General features: G+C 48.0%; 1 protein-coding gene across 1 annotated transcript in view; it reads right to left on the bottom strand.

Moving 5' to 3' along the window:
* The window catches only part of myo7ba (myosin VIIBa), a gene marked incomplete at both ends in the record, with an annotated part of 30700 nt that extends 10090 nt beyond the window's left edge, over positions 1–20610 (bottom strand). Inside the window, 33 exons of the mRNA XM_084472556.1 lie at positions 455–621; positions 1462–1588; positions 2101–2212; positions 2909–3076; positions 3327–3554; positions 3936–4109; positions 4418–4537; positions 4913–5039; positions 5132–5259; positions 5818–6105; positions 6667–6843; positions 7020–7235; positions 8208–8417; positions 9904–10122; positions 10608–10692; positions 10791–10885; positions 11101–11193; positions 11557–11715; positions 11947–12087; positions 12814–12983; positions 13244–13379; positions 13943–14153; positions 14339–14481; positions 14876–14995; positions 15328–15397; positions 15710–15867; positions 16338–16451; positions 16545–16687; positions 17196–17317; positions 17784–17968; positions 19273–19425; positions 20227–20328; positions 20596–20610. Coding sequence (XP_084328682.1) covers positions 455–621; positions 1462–1588; positions 2101–2212; positions 2909–3076; positions 3327–3554; positions 3936–4109; positions 4418–4537; positions 4913–5039; positions 5132–5259; positions 5818–6105; positions 6667–6843; positions 7020–7235; positions 8208–8417; positions 9904–10122; positions 10608–10692; positions 10791–10885; positions 11101–11193; positions 11557–11715; positions 11947–12087; positions 12814–12983; positions 13244–13379; positions 13943–14153; positions 14339–14481; positions 14876–14995; positions 15328–15397; positions 15710–15867; positions 16338–16451; positions 16545–16687; positions 17196–17317; positions 17784–17968; positions 19273–19425; positions 20227–20328; positions 20596–20610 — 4876 coding nt within the window. The remainder of the gene's footprint in view (positions 1–454; positions 622–1461; positions 1589–2100; positions 2213–2908; positions 3077–3326; positions 3555–3935; positions 4110–4417; positions 4538–4912; positions 5040–5131; positions 5260–5817; positions 6106–6666; positions 6844–7019; positions 7236–8207; positions 8418–9903; positions 10123–10607; positions 10693–10790; positions 10886–11100; positions 11194–11556; positions 11716–11946; positions 12088–12813; positions 12984–13243; positions 13380–13942; positions 14154–14338; positions 14482–14875; positions 14996–15327; positions 15398–15709; positions 15868–16337; positions 16452–16544; positions 16688–17195; positions 17318–17783; positions 17969–19272; positions 19426–20226; positions 20329–20595) is intronic.
* Between the last annotated feature and the right edge of the window lie 1536 nt (positions 20611–22146).

The raw sequence follows: 22146 nt of genomic DNA, 5'->3' as shown, positions 1-22146 counted from the left end.
CTCAGTCAGAGAAGATAACAACAAGACTGTGTAAACTGTTTTTTTTTATTAATTAAACAGGTTTAATATAAATGAGTCTAAACTATACAGGTATAAACAGAAATTAAATAAACTGACAAACTGGTATAAACAAATGTGGCATAAAGTAAACTAAACTGGATTAAACCCCTGTTTATAGGAACAAACTAAACTACCATAAACTAAAGAGGTTTAAACTAAGCTGATGTGCATAAACTGTTTTAAACTAAACTCATATTAGAAACTAAAGTGGCGTAAACCAAAGTCCTTTTATAAACTAAACTGGTGTAAACCAAAGTGGTATCCTAAGCTAAACTGGTTTAATCTACGGAGGTGCAAATTGAACTTGTATCATGATTCATAACTAAACTAGTTTAAAGTAAACTGATGTAAACTCCCGAGGTGTGAACGCAGCAGTAGCAGCAGGAGGTCCTACCGGGGCTGCTGGCGTCCCTCAGGGTGACGGCGTACTGGGATCGCTCCCGCAGCCCGGCCAGGAACACCAGCACCAGGGAGGCCAGGTCCTCCGTCATCGCCCCGCTCAGCGTGAAGTCGCCGCGCAAGGTCAGCAGGCAGACCGAGTGGGACGACAACTTAGAGTCCCTGGTCAGACGGACACAGGAGGGTTCAGAGGTCAGAGGTCATGACAACCCCAGAGGTTGACGTTAGTCACACTGTGGCCGTGATACGCAGTCATAAATCCTGATGCGTCCTCCTGCTCTAGAGACCTCCTACCTGACGGTGTTGACCAAACACTGAGGCTCCTCCTACCTGACGGTGTTGGCCAAACACTGAGGCTCCTCCTACCTGACGGTGTTGGCCAAACACTGAGGCCCCTCCTACCTGACGGTGTTGACATAACCCTGAGGCTCCTCCTACCTGACGGTGTTGAAATAATCCTGAGGCTCCTCCTACCTGACGGTGTTGACATAACCCTGAGGCTCCTCCTACCTGACGGTGTTGACATAACCCTCAGGCCCCTCCTACCTGATGGTGTTCAAACACTGAGGCCCCTCCTACCTGATGGTGTTGACATAACCCTCAGGCTCCTCCTACCCGATGGTGTTGACATAACCCTGAGGCCCCTCCTACCTGATGGGGTTCAAACACTGAGGCCCCTCCTACCTGACGGTGTTGACCAAACCCTGAGGCTCCTCCAACCTGACAGTGTTGACCAAACCCTGAGGCTCCTCCTACCTGACGGTGTTGACCAAACATTGAGGCTCCTCCAACCTGACGGTGTTGACATAACCCTGAGGCTCCTCCAACCTGACGGTGTTGACCAAACCCTGAGGCTCCTACCTGACGGTGTTGACATAACCCTGAGGCTCCTCCTACCTGACGGTGTTGACATAACCCTCAGGCCCCTCCTACCTGACGGTGTTGACCAAACCCTGAGGCCCCTCCTACCTGATGGGGTTCAAACGCTGAGGCCCCTCCTACCTGACGGTGTTGACCCCGGTGACCTCGGGGTAGGACAGCTCCACCAGCCTGCGCTCCCTCTCGTCCAGGAAGGTGATGCCCGTCCAGTTGATGGCCACGATGAAGCGGCTCTTGGCCAGCGCCGGGCCTGAGAGGGTCAGACCAGTTAGAGTAACAGTCCGTTTTGATGTTAGACGGCTATTTTGATGTTGGAATGTGATGCTTTTACATGTATTTATGTATTGAGTACTGAGTCCCTCACCAGCTTCTGCAAAAGGCAGGCCTGGCACTGAATGTACGCACTTATTGTATGTTGTATTTACTTATAGTATTTAGTTATGTAGCATCTTATCCTAGCTATCTCTGTTGTATACGGGGCATGGGATAACTAAGCGATTGTTCGGTTTTGCTCGGTTCTATGAACATCCTATACTTTAGCGACAGCGATATATTGTTGTTTCACTTGCTTATGACAAATGTACTTATTGTAAGTCACTGGATAAAAGCGTCTGGCCCTAAATGTAAATGTACATTTTGTCACCTAGTTTACGCTTGTGTCCAAAGAGACTTCTGAGAAGTCTGAGAACGATCAAAGTACTCATTGAAAATGACTTTCTCTTGGTTAGGAGGAAATGATGGGTAAAATAAGGTAAGTCCTACCTGAGACCTTGACCACCTCGAAGAACCTGGAGAAGAACATGGGCCAGTTCTTGCGGGCATACTCAACCACCTCGGTCTTCATGGTATTCTGGTCTCCACCCTTATACAAACCCTGCAGACCAGAACCACACAGACATGAACACATGAACAATGGTCTCCTGGTCTGACCCTTACACAACCCCTCAGACACGTATGTTGTTTGATAGTCTGGAAATCCAGACCCACATCTAGAAAGCTGTAGGGTTTGGCAACGAGTAAGGAAAATGGTGCCGCCCCAACTTGAGGGGCGGCACTAAGCATGCATTTGAAAATATCACTGCACGCAATTAGATAACACAATGACCAATCAGAAGAATGCAAGGGGTGACGTATCCAGAGCCCCATACGCTAGGCTACCAGCAGAGCTAACCAATAGATAAGGCTCTTGCTGTATCCGGTCGGCAAAACAGCAAAGCTTTTGGCCCACCTTTATCAGATACACAGATGTGATTAGTTAATGTTCAGCTCCAGGGGAATCGGGGAATGAGTATATTGCTTGTTCCCAGAGTGACTCGCTGAGCAAATTCTAATTGTGCTTTCGCGAGAACTCCAGGGTATTTCCAGGGTATCAAAAATAAGGAAAGTGATATGGTTTTAGACTGAACAGAATCACTATTTTTATTTACAACGTTTTTTTTTCGATGACACAAAATTCAGCCAACAGCCCCAGAAAACAGAACAGTATCCTGCAGTACCACCACTCCACCAGCGGGGCCGCTGTGGCTGCGGCCGGACGTGCTGTGTGTCGTGTGCGGTTCCTGTGACTGACCTGGGCGTGGGCGGTGCTGACCATCTGGACCCACTTGTCCTCGGGCTTGGCCTCCAGCAGGGAGCTGCTGATGGCGTCCTGGACAGCGGCCTTCATCTGCTCCGCGGCCCCGGCCCGGCCGTGCTGGATGTACAGGTGCTTGGTGGTCAGCTCCACGTAGTCCTCCTCCTGGGGGGGGAAACAGGGTTTGGGGGGGGAAAGCAAGGTTTAAATAAAAGGGAGGGGCCAAAAGTAGGCGGGTCCTACTGGTGCTGATCCCTCAGGGTCTGATTGGTTAAATAAAGCTTGCTGAAGTATGCCTACAGGCTGCCTTTAGACATCGGGGATTGAACCCAGAACCTCTGGTCTGAGCATCAGACCCTGTAACCCGTCCTCCAGCGCTCTGGGACAACGGGGCAGCTCAGAGCGATGTGCTCACCTTCTTGCACTGGTACTCTCCGAACTTGAGGCCACGGATGACCTGCCGATAGATGAGTTCTGTGCTGACGGCGTCATCGCCACAGTTGTGCCATGGCGCAAACACCTCCTTGCGGAAGTAGAGGCGCCAGGGGGCGTGCTGCTCCTGCCCGCCCTTACGCCTCACTTCCTGCTCGCACTGAGAGATGGCGTCCATCACATGCTCCCGGCCACTGCCCAGCGCCCACACCTGAGGAGGAAAGAGGAGGAGAACATCAGGAGAGAGGAGGAGAATGTCAGGAAACAGAGGAGAGGAGAATGTCAGGATGAGGCGAGGAGAACGTCAGGATGAGGAGAGGAGAATGTCAGGACAGAGGAGACCAGGGAGTAATCAGAGAACACACACACACAGCACTGTTCTGCTGAAGCTCTTACGTTTCTGAACTATACATATCAAGTGATCATGAAGATGAGTTCAAGTGGTCATGACAGTGATGACAATGTGAGAAGATGGGAGGATTCCAGAACATGCTAGAACTCAGTTGGTTAACTCTGTCTAGTAAACCCACAACAGAATGAACCCGTCGATTAAGGCGCTGAGGCCAACTGCTCCTGAACGACAGCGGCTCACCTTCTCGTAGAGCGCCACGTACACCGAGAAGCCGAACGAGTCCTTCAGCTGGACCTTCTGGGACAACATCTGGCAGATCTCGCCGGAGGTGGAGGCGGAGTCCACGGGCACGCTGATGGTGCGGCCGTCCATCAGGGTCAGAGTCACCGTCATGCGCTTCTTCGTCTTTGTCGCCTAGCAACAGGAGGCGGAGGGAAGAGGAATTTAGAGAGTGGTTGTGTCTCCGGACTGACACAATATGCTCTCTGATGTAAACTATACTTTCTAATGGGAACTATTACTCTAATGTGAACTATTACTCTCTAATGTAATCCATTACTCGCTCATACAATCCATTACTCTCTCATGTAATCCATACTCTATAATGTACTATATTGCTTTCTAATGTAATCCATTACTCACTGATGTAATCCTTTACTTTCTAATGTAATCCATTACTCTCTGATGTACTCCATTACTCCCGGGGGTCCCCCCCTACTCGCCTGGAGCTCTAGCCAGCTGGGGGGCTCCCCGCGGACCCCGTTCAGGACGGTCCGTCTCAGACGCTCGGCGCAGTACGGCCCGTAGCCGCCCGGCCCGGAGCGGATGAAGCTCTGCAGGTACTGAGGACGGAGACATAGAAATACAACAGGTAGAAAACCTTTAGTTATGGAGAGGTTTGAGCAGCAGAAATGGTTCAGAGGTTAGGATGTCTCAGACAGATAACAAAGGTGTCACAGGACGGTAATACAAACATGTTTTTAAATTAAAACATGTAATATCTATATACACTATGAGGTGTAGAAATAAAATATACATGCAAAATGTAAATGTATGTAAAAATCAACATCTTCACAAAATGCCATTGAGATTTCCTATTCATTCTTTGCATAGAGCAAACTAGACTATGTACAACTAACGCAGGACCCTCGTCGCAGAGATGAAGATGAAGATGGTGAAGAAGACGGTGGGCTTGATGAAGGTCATAGTGGGGTTACCTTGATGAATTTGTCGGTGGGCGGGAAGATCCCCAGACAGAGGGACAGCAGGATCCATCCTCGGTAGTAGCTGTTCTTGTTGTTGTTCCCCTCCAGCTGTTTGCAGATCTGGCAGTAAATCTCATCCCTGAGGAGAACATGGAACCACAGAAATGTTGGAACCAACCAAAGAAAATGCAATATGTTTTTTGAGGTGGGAAAGCCGGCGGCATTGGTCACCTGAGGTCTCGGCGGACGATGGCGTATCCCACGATGATGTGGAGCTTCTCGAGGGCCGTCATTGGTCGTTCCAGTGTGGTCGCCTCCACCGCCATCATCTCATTGGACAGGCCCGTGCTGCTGTCCGACTGTAGGGGAAGGTCAGGAGTTACGGCCAGCAAACACTAAACTCTAAACACTGAACAGCACCCTCTGTGGTGCAATAAGGGTTACTGCAGTGATCTCAGTTAGAAAACCGTGCTGAGAGATGTCATAGATCATACTAACCACAAGTGTGACATCATCTGACACTCTTCTGAGCCAATCAGGCACAACACAATTTGCTTGCGTTTGGGTAGTTTCTGACATAAAGTGACTTTTCCATACAAAAGTTAAAAAAAAATGACAATATTAATGTAGTTATCTAGCGATAACCTTATGTTAACTAACGTTACTTTCATTCAAATTAAATGACATAACTTCAACTAATGTGACTCAACGCAAGTTGTTGTACAATTGGTTTACAGGCCTCTAGGGGCAGACATTAAATAATGTACTTAACCAGTCAAATTGCATCATCAGGCATGCCACCAAAAATGGCGGGAAGGAAAAAGCAGCTAACGGCTAACGTAAGAGCTACTTCTGACTTCCTGGGCTCACTGTAACATCCCGATCAAATGGCTCCATCGGCTCACCTCCTCAGCGATGCCAGAGGAATTGATTGAGCCGTCGGGCGAGTCCGGGACTTTGTTCTCCGGGATGGCGCCGACCTTCTTGTTCCGGGTCATCAGGTCGGTGAACATGGAGCCCTTCCTGACGCGGGGCACGCCCTCCGACACCTTCCGGCCGGTGACCACCTCGCTGGGGGCCGTGGAGGCCTTCCTGTTCCGGGACATCATGTCGGTGAAGATGGAGGTCTTCCGGCCGGACGCCGGCGATGACGACTCCTCGGCAATGGGGGAGGGCTTCCCGTCTTTCTTGCCCCTCAACACTCGCTGTGGGAGAGAGAGAGACGGGCGAGGGAGGATCAGGGGGAGAGAGAGAGAGACGGGTGAGGGAGGATCAGGGGGAGATCAAGCATCCTGTTCAGAGTTCACCGACACGCTGCATAGCCTCCCTCCCAACCTCCCACACCCATCTTACACACTTACTGTATGTTGTACGTCCTGGCACATAAAAGTAGTACTTAGCATTCTGTAGTATCTTATCCTAGCTATCTTTGTTGTATACAGGGAATGGGTTAACCTAGTGATTGTTAGTGCTTTGCACTTGTTTCTATGAATATCCTTACTGTACCGACAGCAATATATTTTTGTTTCCTTTCTTCTGACAAATGTACTTATTGTTCCAGTTTCTCAGTGTAACTTTAACAATAATTCGGATAAAAGGACGTGATGGATTACTAATTGTAACTGTAAATTAAGAAGACCAAAACAACTATTTTTAATTAGTGCCTTTACAGTCACTCAACAAAGTGGATTCAAATTTCTTAAGAGAAATCACACAGAAGCTCTTGATTTCCTGTTTCCTGTGTGACAGGAAGTGACCTCACCCACCTGGTCCAGGCCCACCATGTGACTGAGGCGCCGGTCGTTCCTGGAGGCCAGGTCCTGGGGCAGGGCGTTGGCCCCCCTGGAGCCCGGACCCCCCGGTGCCAGGGGGTTCACCCTCTGCTTGGGCTCCGGGAGGTCCCCCATGAACCTCAGGATGATCCACCACACCGTCAGGGAGGCCTGGAGGAGGAACAGACATAGTGAGATATAAAAGGACTCAACGTGCTCAAGTAAAACTACACTTGGGGAGGTGTGTGTGTACCTGAATGGGGTTAAGGAGGGGTGTGAGTGTGTGTGTGTGTGTGTGTGTGTGTGTGTGTGTGTGTGTGTGTGTGTGTGTGTGTGTGTGCGTGTACCTGTACGTCTCCCTCGTCCTCGTGGTGGATCAGTGGCTGGGCGAGGCGGTGGCGGACATGTGTGGCCGTGGCCGCGCCCTGGAAGGACATGGAGGCGAACTTGGAGAAGGAGTACTCGTCCAGGTCCTCGTCCTCGTCTGAGGAGAGATCCTGCTCCTCCATGGGCAGCTCGTCCAGGTCCACTGCCTCAGGGACCATCCTCCAATGCTCCAGGTCCTGGAGGAGACACCATGGAGGTCTGAACATCTCACCGTCTTTAGCTCCACCACATGGAGATCTTTCACTGACCTTCTGAACATCTGTTTATATTCCAACAACATGCAGAGGTTTTAACTGACCTTCTGAACATCTGTTTAGATACAAACATGGATATCTTTAAACTAACCTTCTGAACATCTAACTGTTTATACTCAAACAACATGCAAATGTTTTAACTGACCTTCAGAACATCAGTTTATGTTCAAACAACATGCAGATCTTTTAACTGACCTTCTGATCATCTAACCGTTTGTATTTCCATCACATGATGGAGATGTTTAACAGTGGTTCTGGAACATCTAACAGTCTGTCTCAAGATTCATCTTTATTTTAATCACATGGAGAATTTATAACAGGGGCTCTGAAATATCTTCATATATCCATCCTCAAAGATCAACATGGTTTTCGGGGACGTTGTAATCCCTAGTGACCTGCAGAGTGCTCTGTGACAGAGACATCAGAACACAGAGTCATCACCTTCAAAGAACATCGGCCAGTGACCAACTCTCACTGAGCATGAGCAACGGGCGGGTAACTGGAAGGTTGCTAGTTCGATCCCCGGCTCCTTCTAGCTGAGTGTCGAGGTGTCCCTGAGCGAGACGCCTAACCTTAACTGCTCCTGACAAACTGGCTGTCGCCTTGCATGGTTGACACGGCCGTCGGTGTGTGAATGTGTGCATGAATGGGTGAATGTTATGCAATATTGTAAAAGCGCTTTCGGTGGTTAGAACTTTTCTAACCAGTGGCCACTCATAGTACAATATTACCTAACCTTTTTTCCTAACATTTATCTCTATATAAATGCAGTCCATTCACCATTCACCATGAGAACACATCCCACAGACACTGAGACGCGAGTGAGGGGAACCACGCCCACAACCTTCTGCCCGGGACTGGAACCCTCGACCCCCACAACGGACCGACCCTGACCTTGAACCCGTCGGGGCCCTGGCCCTCCTGGCTGCCGCCGGCCGGGTGCAGGAAGTTGAACATGTTGTCCACTATCTCCTGGTCGCTGAGGGGGTTGGTTTGGGCCTTGGCGTCCGCCTCGCGCTGCCTCCGCAGGGCCTCGTTCAGACGCCGCTGCCGCTCCAGAGACGCCAGCTCCTCCTCCCGCCGCTCTTTGGCCGAAAGGAACCCCTGGAGGGAGAGGGAATAACGGACTCTTTGAGTGTTGGGTTATATTATGGTAATAAAGTTGTGTTGTAACTATATTTGCGTTAGTAAAGTTTGGTTGTAATTATCTATGTGTTAATATAGTTGTGTTGTAACTATTAATGTTTAATAAAGTGTTGTTGTAACTGACAATGTTATCGTGTTGATGAAGCTGTGTTGTAACTATATTTGTATTGATAAAGTTGTTATATATACTATACATGCGTCATAACTGACTTTCTTTTCGTTTTTGGGGTTCATTTACCGCTCAGATGTGACTCTGTGAATCTCTGATTTGTTTTTTTATTTTCTATTTAACGCTCTGTCATTTCCAGTTCTGCACAACTTAAAAAAACGCTTAACTTGAGCCATCTTAATGAACAAACAATTTGTTTGGAACAAACAATTTACAAATTATGGCATAATAAGGTTTGATGTGGCAATACTACGATCATAACAACCACATAACAATAGTCCCAGTGGCCAGTTGGTTCCCGACCTTGAGTGCAACATTGTCTTCAGAACGATATATGCCGCTTTTCCACCGCCAGTACCAACTCGACTCGACTCGACTCGCCTCGACTCAACTCGGTTTGGTTGCGTTTCCATCTAAAAAAGTACCTCTTCAATGTGGGCGGGTCGTAGAAAAGAACCTCTCCACCATGGGCGGGTCGTCATTAGGTTTTAATCACGGGAGACGCGATTCCCGGGAAATCTGAATCTGATCAAGACTATTTCCTGATTCCCGGGAAAGGTTATGATGGGAAATAAAATAAAAAGCGCAATGACTGCGCGTCTATTGTTGTCATACGGTAACGTTGATAGAGGCGAAACTCGAGCCCTAGGAAAGGAACGACACTGAAACGAAACAGCGAAACGCCGGTCCGTGGACTCCAGCCACGCCGGACACACACAACCACGCCCGACACACATAACGACGCGCAGCCTAACTCTAGCCCCGGGAAAGGAGCGACACACACGGCGAAACGCTGATCAGTGTCCCCCTCGGGAGCGGGTTCGTGGACTCCAACCACGCCGGACACAACTTAACTTGAGTGAATATTCCCATTTACAGCCGCTGGCCAATCAGTTACCAGCAGCCTGTTTACGTCACACAAAAGTACCTACTCCGCTGGCATGGAACCTCGACGGAGGTAGTACTAAAAAAAAGTACCCGGTACTAGGTACCAGGTACTTTTTTTGCCAATGGAAACGCAAATAAGGCGTGGCGAGTCGAGTCGAGTCGAGTCGAGTCGAGTAGGTACTGGCGGTGGAAAAGCGGCAATAGTGAGTAGCCAGGCTAGTTTAAGACCTAAAATAAGCTTTAAGTGCTAACTTGTCTTCAGAACGAGGGTTCTAGCAGCCATGCTAGCCTAATAACTTAGTTTTAAGCGCTATGGGCAATTTAGCACTTAAAATGAAGTTCTTAAACAAATAGTTTAAGTAGAAAACGACGACAGAACCAGCGTACGTCTCTCTTCATCTTCCTGACGGCCCTGCGGGCCAGCGCGCCACGGGTGTAGGCCTGCAGCAGCACCACCGCGTCCCTCTTACGCCGCCACTCCTTCCGGGCGCGGAGGCCGCGGACCTGGGCCTGCAGCACGATGGCTGCCTCCCTCTTCTTCTGGTACTTGTGCTGCATCTGGCGGGAACGCACGCGGGCCTGGAGCCGCGTCAGCCCGATCTGGACCTGGAGGTCAGGGGGAGGGTTACCCTTCAGTGAACCGCCATCTGTTTTTTTTTCATGATTTCTTTTTTGATTTTGAGCATAACAGATATACAGTACACCTCATACATAAAGTGAAATTGAAACATTCTGTGGAACAAGGTACTAACAAAGAGACAGTTGACCCCCAACCCCCAAAGTATCAATGAAATAGGGTATAATGGGTTTGATACAGGTATTAATGGTACTAATGGTAGTGAATGGTAGTGAATATTGGCAATGAATGCCTTAACATATACAGAGACATATGTATACAGTACAAGTCATGCATCCAGTGAACGCCCTTCTGATGTTGAGTCATTTAGCCTTCCTGAGTCGCTTTCATCCAAAGTGACTTAGGAAGGTTAACATTCTGTCATTAACATTCTAGAAACACCCTTTGAGTGGAAGCAGACAGCACTCTAACACTAGACCCACTATAACCCGGGTGCAGGCGGCCTGGGACTGACCACTCGGTAGATCTTGCGGCCCTGGTGTCCTCTCCAGTGCTTCTGGATCATCAGCGCAGCCGCCTTCTTCCTCAGGAACTGCCTCCTGTCAGAGAGACGGACAGGTGGTCAGGGCGGGGGGACGGGGGGGACGGGAGGCGGGGTCTATATGAGTGACGGGCCACTGGTTGGCTGTCTCCTGACCTGTACTTGCAGCCTCTCAGGACCCGTTGGATCACCAGTGCCTTCTCGTTCAGCTTCTTCATCCTCTCCACCTCCAGCATTGTGTCGTGGAAGTCCTGGAGATTAATGTATTATGAAAACTATGCAATAGTTTATTATGCTTCCTTCATAATATTGTCATGAATAGGATGGGATGGGAGAATGTTGTGAAGGAATGGGATTGGACGTTTTGAGGGAATCTAATTAAAGGTGGATCAGGGATAAAAAAAATCTCAGATGTAGGACCATTATGATTGGTGGAGAGAGTATGATGAAGAGAGATTGTAGGCACCTTGAGGAAGATCTTGGACCGCCCTCTCCTCCAGTGTCCCTCTCCGGCCAGGACACTCTTACAGATCATCTCACAGCATTTATCCGTGCTCTCCTAAGAACAAGCAGCCATCTTGAATTGTATCCCTGGATGTACTGACTAATAAAGCTCTTTCTAAAGACGCTATTAGAAAATTAAGCTCAGACTAAAAACAAACCCAAACAAATAGGTACGTTACATAAATACAATGTTGATAAAGTTTTAACCAAAAATCTGTTAATAAAGTTGTGATGTAACTATCTATCTGTGTGTTCATAAAGTTCATAAAGTGATCTGTGTTGTGTGTTGTGTAACTATCTGTGTTGTGTGTTGTGTAACTATCTGTGTTGTGTTATAAAGGTCTGTTGTATCCATGTGTCAATAAAGTTGTGTTATAAAGGCCTGTTGTAACCATGTGTTAATAAAGCTGTGACTGACGGTCTTGGGGTCGCAGGCGGCGGTGTTGAGCAGCACACGGTAGCGCTCCAGGAACTCGGGGAAGGAGTAGCGGATGGGGAACCCCGCCTTGCGGATCTTTATCGTCTCCATCATCCCCGAGTAGCGCAGCTGACGCATGCACAGGTCCCTGTCAAAGAACTACACACACACACACACACACACACACACACACACACACACACACACACACACACACACACACACACACACACACACTTTGTTGATATGCTCATCTTACAACATTTTTGCAATTGAATTGTTAATCTTTAAGCATGTGTAGAGTGTACAGTATAGAGTGCTATACTGTACGGAATCAGAACCACTGAGAGACATGAAGCCACTGATCCCAACTCCACCCCGTCCTCTCACCTCGGGCTGCTTCAGGTCGTTGGGCTTGATGCAGCGGATGAAGTATGGCTGGCAGGCGCTCAGCGCCTTCATCAGGGCCTCCAGCGACTGGCGGAACTGACCAATCAGGGTGGGCGAGCGCTTCCTACCATCTGGTCCCAGCTGTCAGGTCAGGGGGACAATGAGAATGTCAGTGCTTCAGTTAACTCTTAAGGCCACCAGAGCCATTTTAGACACGTTTTTTTTAGTCGGCCGTCAGACTTCAGCTAGAGATAGAATTCCATTCAAACTAGTCCACTGATTTACACCGGTAGCGTTCTACGCCCGTCTCACGGCCGACAAAAGCTTAACTTTACGCTTCATTTCTATTTTCAAGTGTTTCTGAAGCGTCTCGGTTATGATGTGTAGGCCTATTATCGGATGAATCTTGAAAATATAGTGAAATAAACGGCGGTGGTGTGAATTTATACGCCTACGTTACGCTCACATCTCTCTCTCGCCTGCGGTGTAAATTCCCAGTTAGTTACCTCTCTACTTGCACTTGACTGTTACACCTGACTGTATATTCTGTTTATCCAATCATTCAACTCTATATTTAACTCTTTAGCTAACTATCTGAATTTTTTTTAGCTCTTCAGTAAACTTTATCAAACTCTTGGTTTTATGTGCCTTGCTCAAGGGCCATGGCTATCTTAGATGTTATCTTAATAAAGACTGAACACAACGCAGGACAAATCTGTCAACGCCTCAGGAAGTTTGACACTAGTTACCATGGTAACTTTGTAGCAACAATGCTAACCCCTGAGCCGCTGGGCCAACAGTTAGCATGAACCTTCAGTGTTTTCTCTTCTGGTTAGCATGAGCTAAAGCTAGCGCCGCAGCACCCACCCTGAGGGAGTTCTTGGGGGTGGTCATGGTCATCCGAGGGTTGGCCCCGGCTTTGGCTTGTCCGGGCGCCAGGTCGGACTTGAAGGCCTGTTTGAGGAGCTGGTTGGCGGACGTCTCGACCAGTTCGATCACGTCGGCACTGAGGGCGTCGCGGTTCTTCTCCAGGAAACCTGAAACACACGAAGAGGGGAGATGTACAAACAGAGGAAAGGTTTTTCTTCAATTCAGTTAATAACAAATTAAAAACATTTTTAAATAAAAATTTCAGGAGAATTTCAATGAGAATTTTTATAAATTCTCAACAGAATTACTTTTCTTCAATTCTGTTAATTTCAAGAGAAAACCTCCATAAAACTCCAACAACAAAGTCGACTCCATAAAAACAACAACAAAGTACTTTTGAACGAAAGGTCAACCAAACCCAACGTACCCTGGGAGTCGTAGAAGACAATGCCGGCGAAGTGACGGATCCCGAACTGCTTCTCGTGGTCGTTCTTGGGGGGGATGTAGATGTCTCCCTTCCCATGCTCCTTGTTCACCTTCTGCATCATGGTGGCGTCCGTCCCCTACAGACGAACAGACGGCGCAGACCGTTTAGCCTCTCAGCTCCTTATTCACAGTTCTAGGACTGCATTTATATCTTCACGTGTCTCAAATAAACAGATCCTTCCCACTCCTGTGAGACCTACGAGGCTGAATGAATTCTAAGCAATGCATTTATTTTACTTCTTTTTGGAGGGAGTTGTGTGGTGGGATGGAAGATTAAAGGATGAGTAGTCAGAGAGAAAGAACTGTGGATTATTATATCACAATATTGCAAACAATTTACTCAATTTCCCTTTTTGTATAATGTAAACCTCCATGTCGTATCTATTTCTAACTAGAACTACAATTCTAGAACTGCAATATTAGATCTACTTATATTAGCAGCTCTTGTATTCTGGATCAGTATTGTATATTTCTAAGATAAATTAACTATTATAACTAGTATTGTGGCTGTAGTAATATAGTGCTAGTGTTGTGTTTCTGCTATCTAGATCTGGTGTTGTATTTCTGGTATCGTGTTTCTTGTATTGTAGCTCTGGTATTGTAGATCCATACACATGAATACATGTCAATGACATCCCACCTTGGGGAAGCTGCTCTCCTCGTCGATGAGTGCCAGGATGTTGAGCGGTTTGCTGGCCAGCACGTTGAGCGTGCGCTGGTTGTCGTTGTACTCGATGTGCGTCCAGACCACGCCCTCGCGCGCGTACTCCTCCTGCTCCAGCTTGAACACGTGCCGCACAAAGAACTGCTGCAGCTGCTCGTTGGCAAAGTTGATGCACAGCTGCTCGAAGCTACGACACGCAGACACACACACCCCCCACAAAGATGCACAAAGACACACAAAGACCCCACAAAGACCCCACAAAGACCCCACAAAGACCCCACAGACCGACAGAGTCAAAACAAGTGTGGGAAACAGTACTCTTACAGTACCGCTGGTTTGTTGTTGTTGTTGTTGTTGTTGTTGTTGACAAACCTGTTCTTCACAAAGTTCTCGAAGCCAAAGATGTCCAGCAGACCAATGCACTGGTGGACCTCCTCGCTGTCCTCAGGCAGGGGTTTGAACACGGCCGAGTTGATCTTGCCCACCACCCAGATGAACAGCCGTCCGTAGATGGCCTGGGCAGAGATCAGAGGTCAACAACATGAAGGAACACACCAAGGTACAAGAGAGCCAACAAGGATCTTCTTAACGTCAGCTAGGTCACCTAACCCAAGAACAAATCTCAGACCACACACCTAGAGAGTCTTCTCAGATAAGATGAGATAAGGTAAACGGTTCTTTGCAAACATTTACAAAAACAATTGAAAGAATGTATCTATAAAACATGAGCAGCAGTACTCATGTTTTAGCAGTACTACTTTGTCAGATAACTCATTAGCATCTCCAAGACCCACAAACATCTAGAGTATCTTCTATCCATACGGAGCCACGGTCTTCTCCCCTGACCGGTCTGGGGGTTGGAGGGGGGTCTTCTACCCTGAGGGGCCGGTCTGGGGGGGTTGGGGTTACCTTGACGAAGGCGTCCCTCCCGTCCAGGGCCTGCTCCGAGTTCAGAGACTTGGTCACCTTCTCCCGGGTGGTCTGGAAGGACCTCTGGGTCAGGCTCTTCTCCAGCACCTTGGCGTTCACCTGGACACCGGACCACAAGCACAGTCCTCAGGTGTGGATCATCTGCAGCCTGATGGCGGACATCTAAACTACTCTTCTCAAGCCAAGGCTAAAGTTTAGTCCATTAGATCACAACCAAAATAAAATCCACTAGTGACATCACAAGTGGGAGGGTTCATCCCGATGTAGGACGGGTGGATCAAACCTACCAGTTGGTACAGTCCACTGGGTGATCTGGAAGGTTATGGGGTGTCACCAGTGGGTGGGTATGGACCGTAAAGTGGTTTGTGACGGCTAGTGAAGAGTCAGACGGGGCTTTACGGCGGCGATGGTGAGGCCTCAGGAACCCTTACCTCCAGCAGCTTAGCCGCCATGTTGAAATGGGGCGACTCGATGATGTCACAGCCTTCCATGTTATTCGTACTGGTGCCTTGAATTATAAAGAAGGAGGAAAAGGAATAAATGACAAAGGCTGAACCAGATGTGTTGTGTGTGTTGTCACTATATATGTGTTAATAAAGTTGTGTTGTAACTATATATGCATTAATAAAGTTGTGTTGCAACTACATTTGTGTTAATTAAGTTGTGTTGTAACTATGTGTTAATAAAGTTGTGTTGTAACTACGTGTTAATAAAGTTGTGTCGTAACTGAGGCCTGTTCATTAATGACAAAGGCAGGGCCAGATTCAGGTCCTGCCCTGGACCCCCTGGTGTGAGGATGGAGGCGTGTCTTACTGACCCTCAAACTTGACGTTGCCCAGGTGCAGGATGGCGGCGAGGAGGCTGGAGATCTCCCAGGAGTCGCTGTCAGAGAACATCAGGATCTTCAGGGCAGACAGGAAGTGGGTGTACTCTGTGATGTCATCACGGCCTTCACAGGTCGTGCACTTCCCCTGAAATAAAATGAATTTAATCGAGTCCTTCAAATCAAGAATTCAATTCAACTGAATCCTCGACACCTGCAACGCTTACAGCGTGACCCAGAACCAAAGATGACACCTTTTAACAGTGCGTAACACTTACCCTTTAATTAACTCTAGGAGCTTTGTGCTAGATTTAATCAAAATGTGTGCTGTGTCTCTCAGCTAGTGGTTTAAATGTCACTTAGCTAGCTGGTTCAGTTAACGTCTGTTTTATTCAGAACATAAAAATTGCTATTATTTAAGTTAATATATTCAATATATTTAAGTTAATATATATAACTATTTAATCCTAGCTAGCTGTTACTCTAACTTAGCCATCTGTCCATTAAACGTATCCGTTTGTCGACAGTCAACAAACTTCTCAAACTAAAGCTTTTTCGTATTTGTATGAAGTGTGATTTAGCAGTGTATTCCAGTTAAGGCGTGTCAGATGTGGTTACCATGGTGAGGTAGTTGTAGTCGCTGGCGTTGCCCAGGGACAGCTTGGTCTTCTGCTGTGGCGTCATGCCCACCAGCATGTAGTAGAAGATGTGGTAGTTCCTCTCCTCCGGGGCCTACAGGACGGGACCAGGGCCACGGTTAGGAATCAACATGACAGGCTGGGCTCTGAGTTGTGACTGAGATGTGTCTGTGGTTGGTGGTCCCACCTGCCGGCAGACGCGGGACTTCTCCAGGAGGTACTGCTCGATGCGGGCCCCCTCGATGGCCCCCTGCGTGCTGAAGTTGATGTCAATGTACTTCCCGAAGCGGCTGGAGTTGTCGTTGCGGATGGTTTTAGCGTTCCCGAAGGCTGGGGACACAGGCAGGTTGTATATATAACACGACTGTGATGCACTGTGTAAACTTTTCTTTTTTTTTTTTGGGTAGGCTTTATTTCTAAGGGCGCACTCACACACACACTAGGCAATCTCAACTGGGCCTGAGCCTCTTGTACATATTGGTTGCGTAACCATACGTGTGCGTGTGTCAGCTCAATAGCATCTGTACCGTGGCCTGAGCACACCTCTCCGAAGTGTACTGAGGCCACGGAATTGAACTGTACTTGAGTACGGATGGCGTGCTCACACTAGCCAAACGATCTAGACTTTAGGGGGCAAACATACTCTGGCACGGTACAGATGGCCTAGTGTGAGTGCGCCTCAAATCTCTGCGGCCCGGTGGCCAATGCTCCTCGGCCCGGTACCGGTCCACAACCCGGTGGTTGAGAACCCCTGCCTTACAGGATAGGGTTAGGTAGTTAGGTGGGGTTAGGTAGTACCTTCCAGGATGGGGTTAGGAAGTACGGTGTGGTTAGCTACCTTCCAGGATGGGGTTAGCCTCCAGGATCTGCTGCTCTATCCAGGAGCGCTGGCCGCTGACAGCGGCAAGGTACTGTAGCATCAGCTTAGCACTCTCCGTCTTCCCTGCTCCTGACTCCCCACTGAGGAGAAGAGGGGGGGGGGGGGAGGAGAGGAGAGGAGGGGGAGGGGGAGGAGGAGGAGAAGGAGGAGGTGGGGGAAGGGAGAGGAGGTTGGGAGAGGAGGAGGAGGATGGCAGGGGAGAGGAAAGGAAAGGAGCAGGAGGAGGGGAGATGAGGGGGAGGAGAAGGAGGTGTAAGATAGGAATACTTAAACACTTGCAAACAGTGCTTACAAACAAAACTTTAAGTGGTATAACATTTGCAAAAACCATCTTAATGTTACACATCACTACATAACACAGTATTCTATGTATCTGACACTCTCACAGGTCTGAACCAGACCAGAACCAGAACTAGTCCAGGACCAGAACCAGAACCAGAACTAGTCCAGGACCAGAACCAGAACTACACCCGAACGAGGACAGAACCAGACCGGAACCACACCAGATCCGAACCAGAACCAGACCAGAGTCCCAGATGAACCCACCTGATGACGCAGCACTGGTTCTTCTGGCTGCGCCTCATGTTGAAGAAGCAGCTGTCTGCGATGGCGAAGACGTGCGGGGGCAGCTCCCCGAGCCGCCGGTCCGTGTACAGGTGCACCTGCTCCGCTGTGTAGATGGGCAGCACCTTGTAGGGGTTCACCGCCACCAGGATGGAGCCTGTGTACGTCTGGAAGGAGAGGGGCATCATGAACACCTCATGGAGCGCTGTGGTCTTCAACATGGGATATCAATGGAGCTTGTTTTGTTTATGCTGATTCCCTTGTTGTGATGATATTTACTAATTATGAATCTCAGACAGAACTTTAGTAGAAAAAGAAAGATAAAAATATATATTAAGATATGTACAGTATATAAAAAACGTATATATACACAGAATAAGAGTAGTCAAAAGAATAAATATGTATATATAAATAAATGTAAACTTTATTGACAGTTGATTGATGTAATATGCTACATTATTGAAGGTATACATAATTGACCCTTATACCTTATACAAGTGTGACTCAAGTGTGCTTATTATACTCTGTTAAAAACTAAACCTAGTTATACAGTACACCATGGGTACTATATCAGCACACTGTACTACCGCACGTTCTGCACGAGGACGCTCTATAAATAAAAGAGCGGAGGGGACACGAGAGAAACGCCACCATCAAAACAACCATCATCACAGAGACACATTCATCTGCTGCCCACATCTGCTCTGTGTGTGTGTGTGTGTGTGTGTGTGCGTGCGTGTGCGTGTGTGTGTGTGCGCACAGTCGGTAAACAACAGTGCATGTTGCCCATAAAGACATCATTGAGCCAGTGGTCCCATGTCGCCGTCCCTCAGCCCAGACAGAAGTCACGGTTTGAGTTTCTTTTGACTCGATTCGAGACGTTGTCACACTGGTCTGAGTCTCTGTGAGTCGGACAACACAATGTCCCTGTTCTCCTGGAATAGACTGGAATAAAACAGAACCTCTCTGAGAGTCACCCCTCAGGGTTTGAACTTCTGATCTGAACACACACTGGACGGCTGTGTCTCCTGTGTCTACACTCTCTCTTCTTCTCTCGCTCCCATTTTACAAGCGTTTATTCGTAACCACGGAGACAAATGCCCCCCCCCCCCCACCCCCCGAGATAGCTGCGGGGCAAAGTCTGACAGACAGACGCCCCACCGGACCCAGGAGGAGTCCCGGTACCAGCAGAGAGATCCCAGAGACACACACAATAAAAGCGGGCGTTGTGGGCAAACACACAGAGAGAGCGAGAGCGAGAGAAAGAGAGAGAGAGAGAGAGAGAGAGAGAGAGAGAGAGAGAGAGAGAGAGAGAGAGAGAGAGAGAGAGAGACACACACAGACAGAGAGAGAGAGAGAGAGCACGAGACACAGAGAGAGAGAGAGGAGAGCGAGCGCAAGAGAGAGCAACAGAGAGAGAAGAAGAGGAGTAGACAGGAGCAGACAGACAGACAGACAGAGGGCCACGTACGTAGATGCTGCCCTCCTTGTGGCGGACCAGCAAGTTCCTCAGCAGGCCGGCCTCCGTCAGGTCCCCCAGGCGGATCATGTCCTCCACGCCCTCCACCGAGGTGGGGTGCATGGGCCGCAGGGCCCCCTGCTCCTTGGGGCCCACCTTGTGCACCTGGACACAAGCACAGCACGTCTAAGGTCTCACACGCAGGACAACCAGGTTTACTGTTAGTCATCTAGCATAGTGGTTCTCAAATGGGGGGGAACACGTACCCCTAGGGGTACTTTGGAGTAGTGCAGGGGGTACTCACAACAACAACAAAAAAGTTGAAATTCTGAAGCTAGACAATTGAAAATCGAGAGAATGGACGAGTGGTTGAAATGTAAATCTGAAAACAAGGAGAAAGGGGAATCTGTGAAAATAAAGCGCATCCAGAAACACCTAAATGTTGCTCTGACCATCCCCTGGCGTATTTGAACCCTTTTAATGTTCATGATATCACTTCCAAATAGAACGGACATTCATTGTTTATGTTCATTTTAAGAACATTTCCAGTAAAGGGGGTACTCCGCATAGAAAATATCGTAGGGGCTACACTAGTAGAAAAAGTTTGAGAACCACTGATCTAGCCCACACTTCCCTCCAGAGCAACATACGGTGAAAAGTAAACATCATGAATGAGCAGGTATGGGCGAGGGGGCCTCGTGCTCTAGGAGGCCTACAAGTAGACTGTGAACATTGGGGATCGAATCTCTGGGCTGGGAGTCCACTACCCACCATACGATCCTGCCCTCCATGTACAAGCAGTGAAGCTTCCTTTATCTGTCTTAATCAACATTTAATCTAGTCTCCAGTCTCGAAGTAGACACCAAAAGTGACCATGGAAACCCAGCCCAGTCTGACGCCCCGTTTTATGGCCGTGTGATGTCACGGTTTTATGATCCTCATCGTCGTGACGACGGAGAGCTTTACCTTCCCCTCATCGTCCACCAACTGGAGCTTCCCCTTCTCCGACTGCTTGACCTGGGCTCCGATCTGAACCCCCGTCGCTGAGTCCAGCCACACGTAGTCTCCCTGGGGACGCGGGGAGAGAGCCGAGACCACCACTCAGTTAACACCGAGATACAACATAGAATATACAACACAGAACACAACATCTTCCTTGCTAATTAAGGGAATTTTTTCTTGCCCTCTGGGGGGCTAGGGTCAGGGGGGTGTCATACATATATGTCCTGTTAAGCCCTTTGAGACTGTACCTGTGATTAAGGGCCATACAAATAAAATGTAATTTAATTGAATAGAAGGGTTTGATTTAGATGTGATCCATTATGTCCCTCTTACCGTCAGATGCAGCATTGTGGAAGACTGTGACCAGCCTGGGAGGAAGAGAAGGTTTCACACCAGTGGGAGTTGGTAGGCTCACTTAGTCAACGCCACAACCCAGTACAGCTAATGTCACACAACGTCCATTAAATTCATTCAGAAAGGAAAGTAAGGTGGAAAGTCAATTATATGAGCATAATAGACAGTACTGATTTTATTTCCTTTGAGAGCAGTGTCCCACTAAAAGAGTAGAGGGTTACATATATTTGACCCTTCTGTTCTCACAGGCTATAAATGTGAAGCCTTGGTCATTTAACAAGACGTACATCACTAAAGCAGGCTGTACCAACAAAAGTACCACGTATTACTTCACAAGTCAGATCTTACCTGGCTGTCGACTGCTTGCTGTTGGTTTAGTGTAGGCCTGCGCTTCGCTGGGAAAAAGGTGTAGTTTCTACCATGTAAAAGGTGTCTGTCCTGACCGGGTAAAGTCCTGAGGGAAAGGAAACCGGGAAGTGGAGTGCGGAGCAGCCCATGGGGACGTGTTTATGGCTCTTTGACTTTGCTCTCCTGGCCTGGGCAAGGCCCTGACGCATCACAGCAATCCTCCAAACAGAGACCGAACGCAAGAAAAATCTGAACCTTCTCTCCTTTGTCTTTATTTTGCTGAAAGGAATTCAGCAAGTTTTGAGGAGACTCAAGAACAAACCAAGTGGTTTACTAAAGAGGATTGCAACATGTCTTTGCCAACACACTAAATAAATAACTGATATTCCCTATAGTTAAATGTTTAGTTATGTAAACGAAAGCAAATACTAAATTTGGTTGGACAGGCTCCCATTAGTCCTGTCATGAAAGTGCTAATGTGAGGCAAGAAACACCAGAACAACATTAAGACTTTACTGATAAGTGTCTCACTTGTCATACTATATTTATATATGGAGGACCTCATCCATCCATTTGCATTTGGTTGGCCACTTGATTTGGTTGAATCATATGAAAGTCTTACTTGAATAGAAGCCATTCAAATATTGCATACAGGCTGAACCAAGACCACCTCTATGAACACGGATGGACTAGTCCGTTCGTCCTCCAAAAACTCAATATTTGAAATGATCGGTGCCGAACCTCTTAGCAGCTCCAGGAGATTATCCACGACTAATCAGGTCGTAAACCGATAAGAGCCGAGGGCAGGAATGCCAGGTGAAACTAACATTACGTCAATACAGATTAACTTGCGCGTCTCGAGCGGGAATCCACGAGTACAGTAGGACACGTCCGCTAACACCTCACCCTGTTGGCCTGCTGAAGGGCTTCATCCAGAGCTGAAGTGACTGCACTCTGCGGGCTAGGAGAAGAGTTTCATCCATAATGTACTTTAAGACAAAACATAATTAATTCAAATATGAAATAGTAAGTTTTTTGGGGGAATAATTCAGCTTTTGTATTTTTATTACAATATGGCTCAATCTTTAATCTGTGGACATGAGGACTTCAGCATGATGGCCACTACATACCAGGAAACAAGGCCTCTGAGTGCCAATATTATTGATGCTTTATCAGTGTGAT

This window comes from Micromesistius poutassou (genome assembly GCF_964030765.1).
Source record: "Micromesistius poutassou genome assembly, chromosome: 9".
In the NCBI taxonomy this organism is placed as follows: Eukaryota; Metazoa; Chordata; class Actinopteri; order Gadiformes; family Gadidae; genus Micromesistius; species Micromesistius poutassou.
Note: the sequence above shows the minus strand (reverse complement) of the source record. Positions and strands in the feature narration are given on the sequence as shown.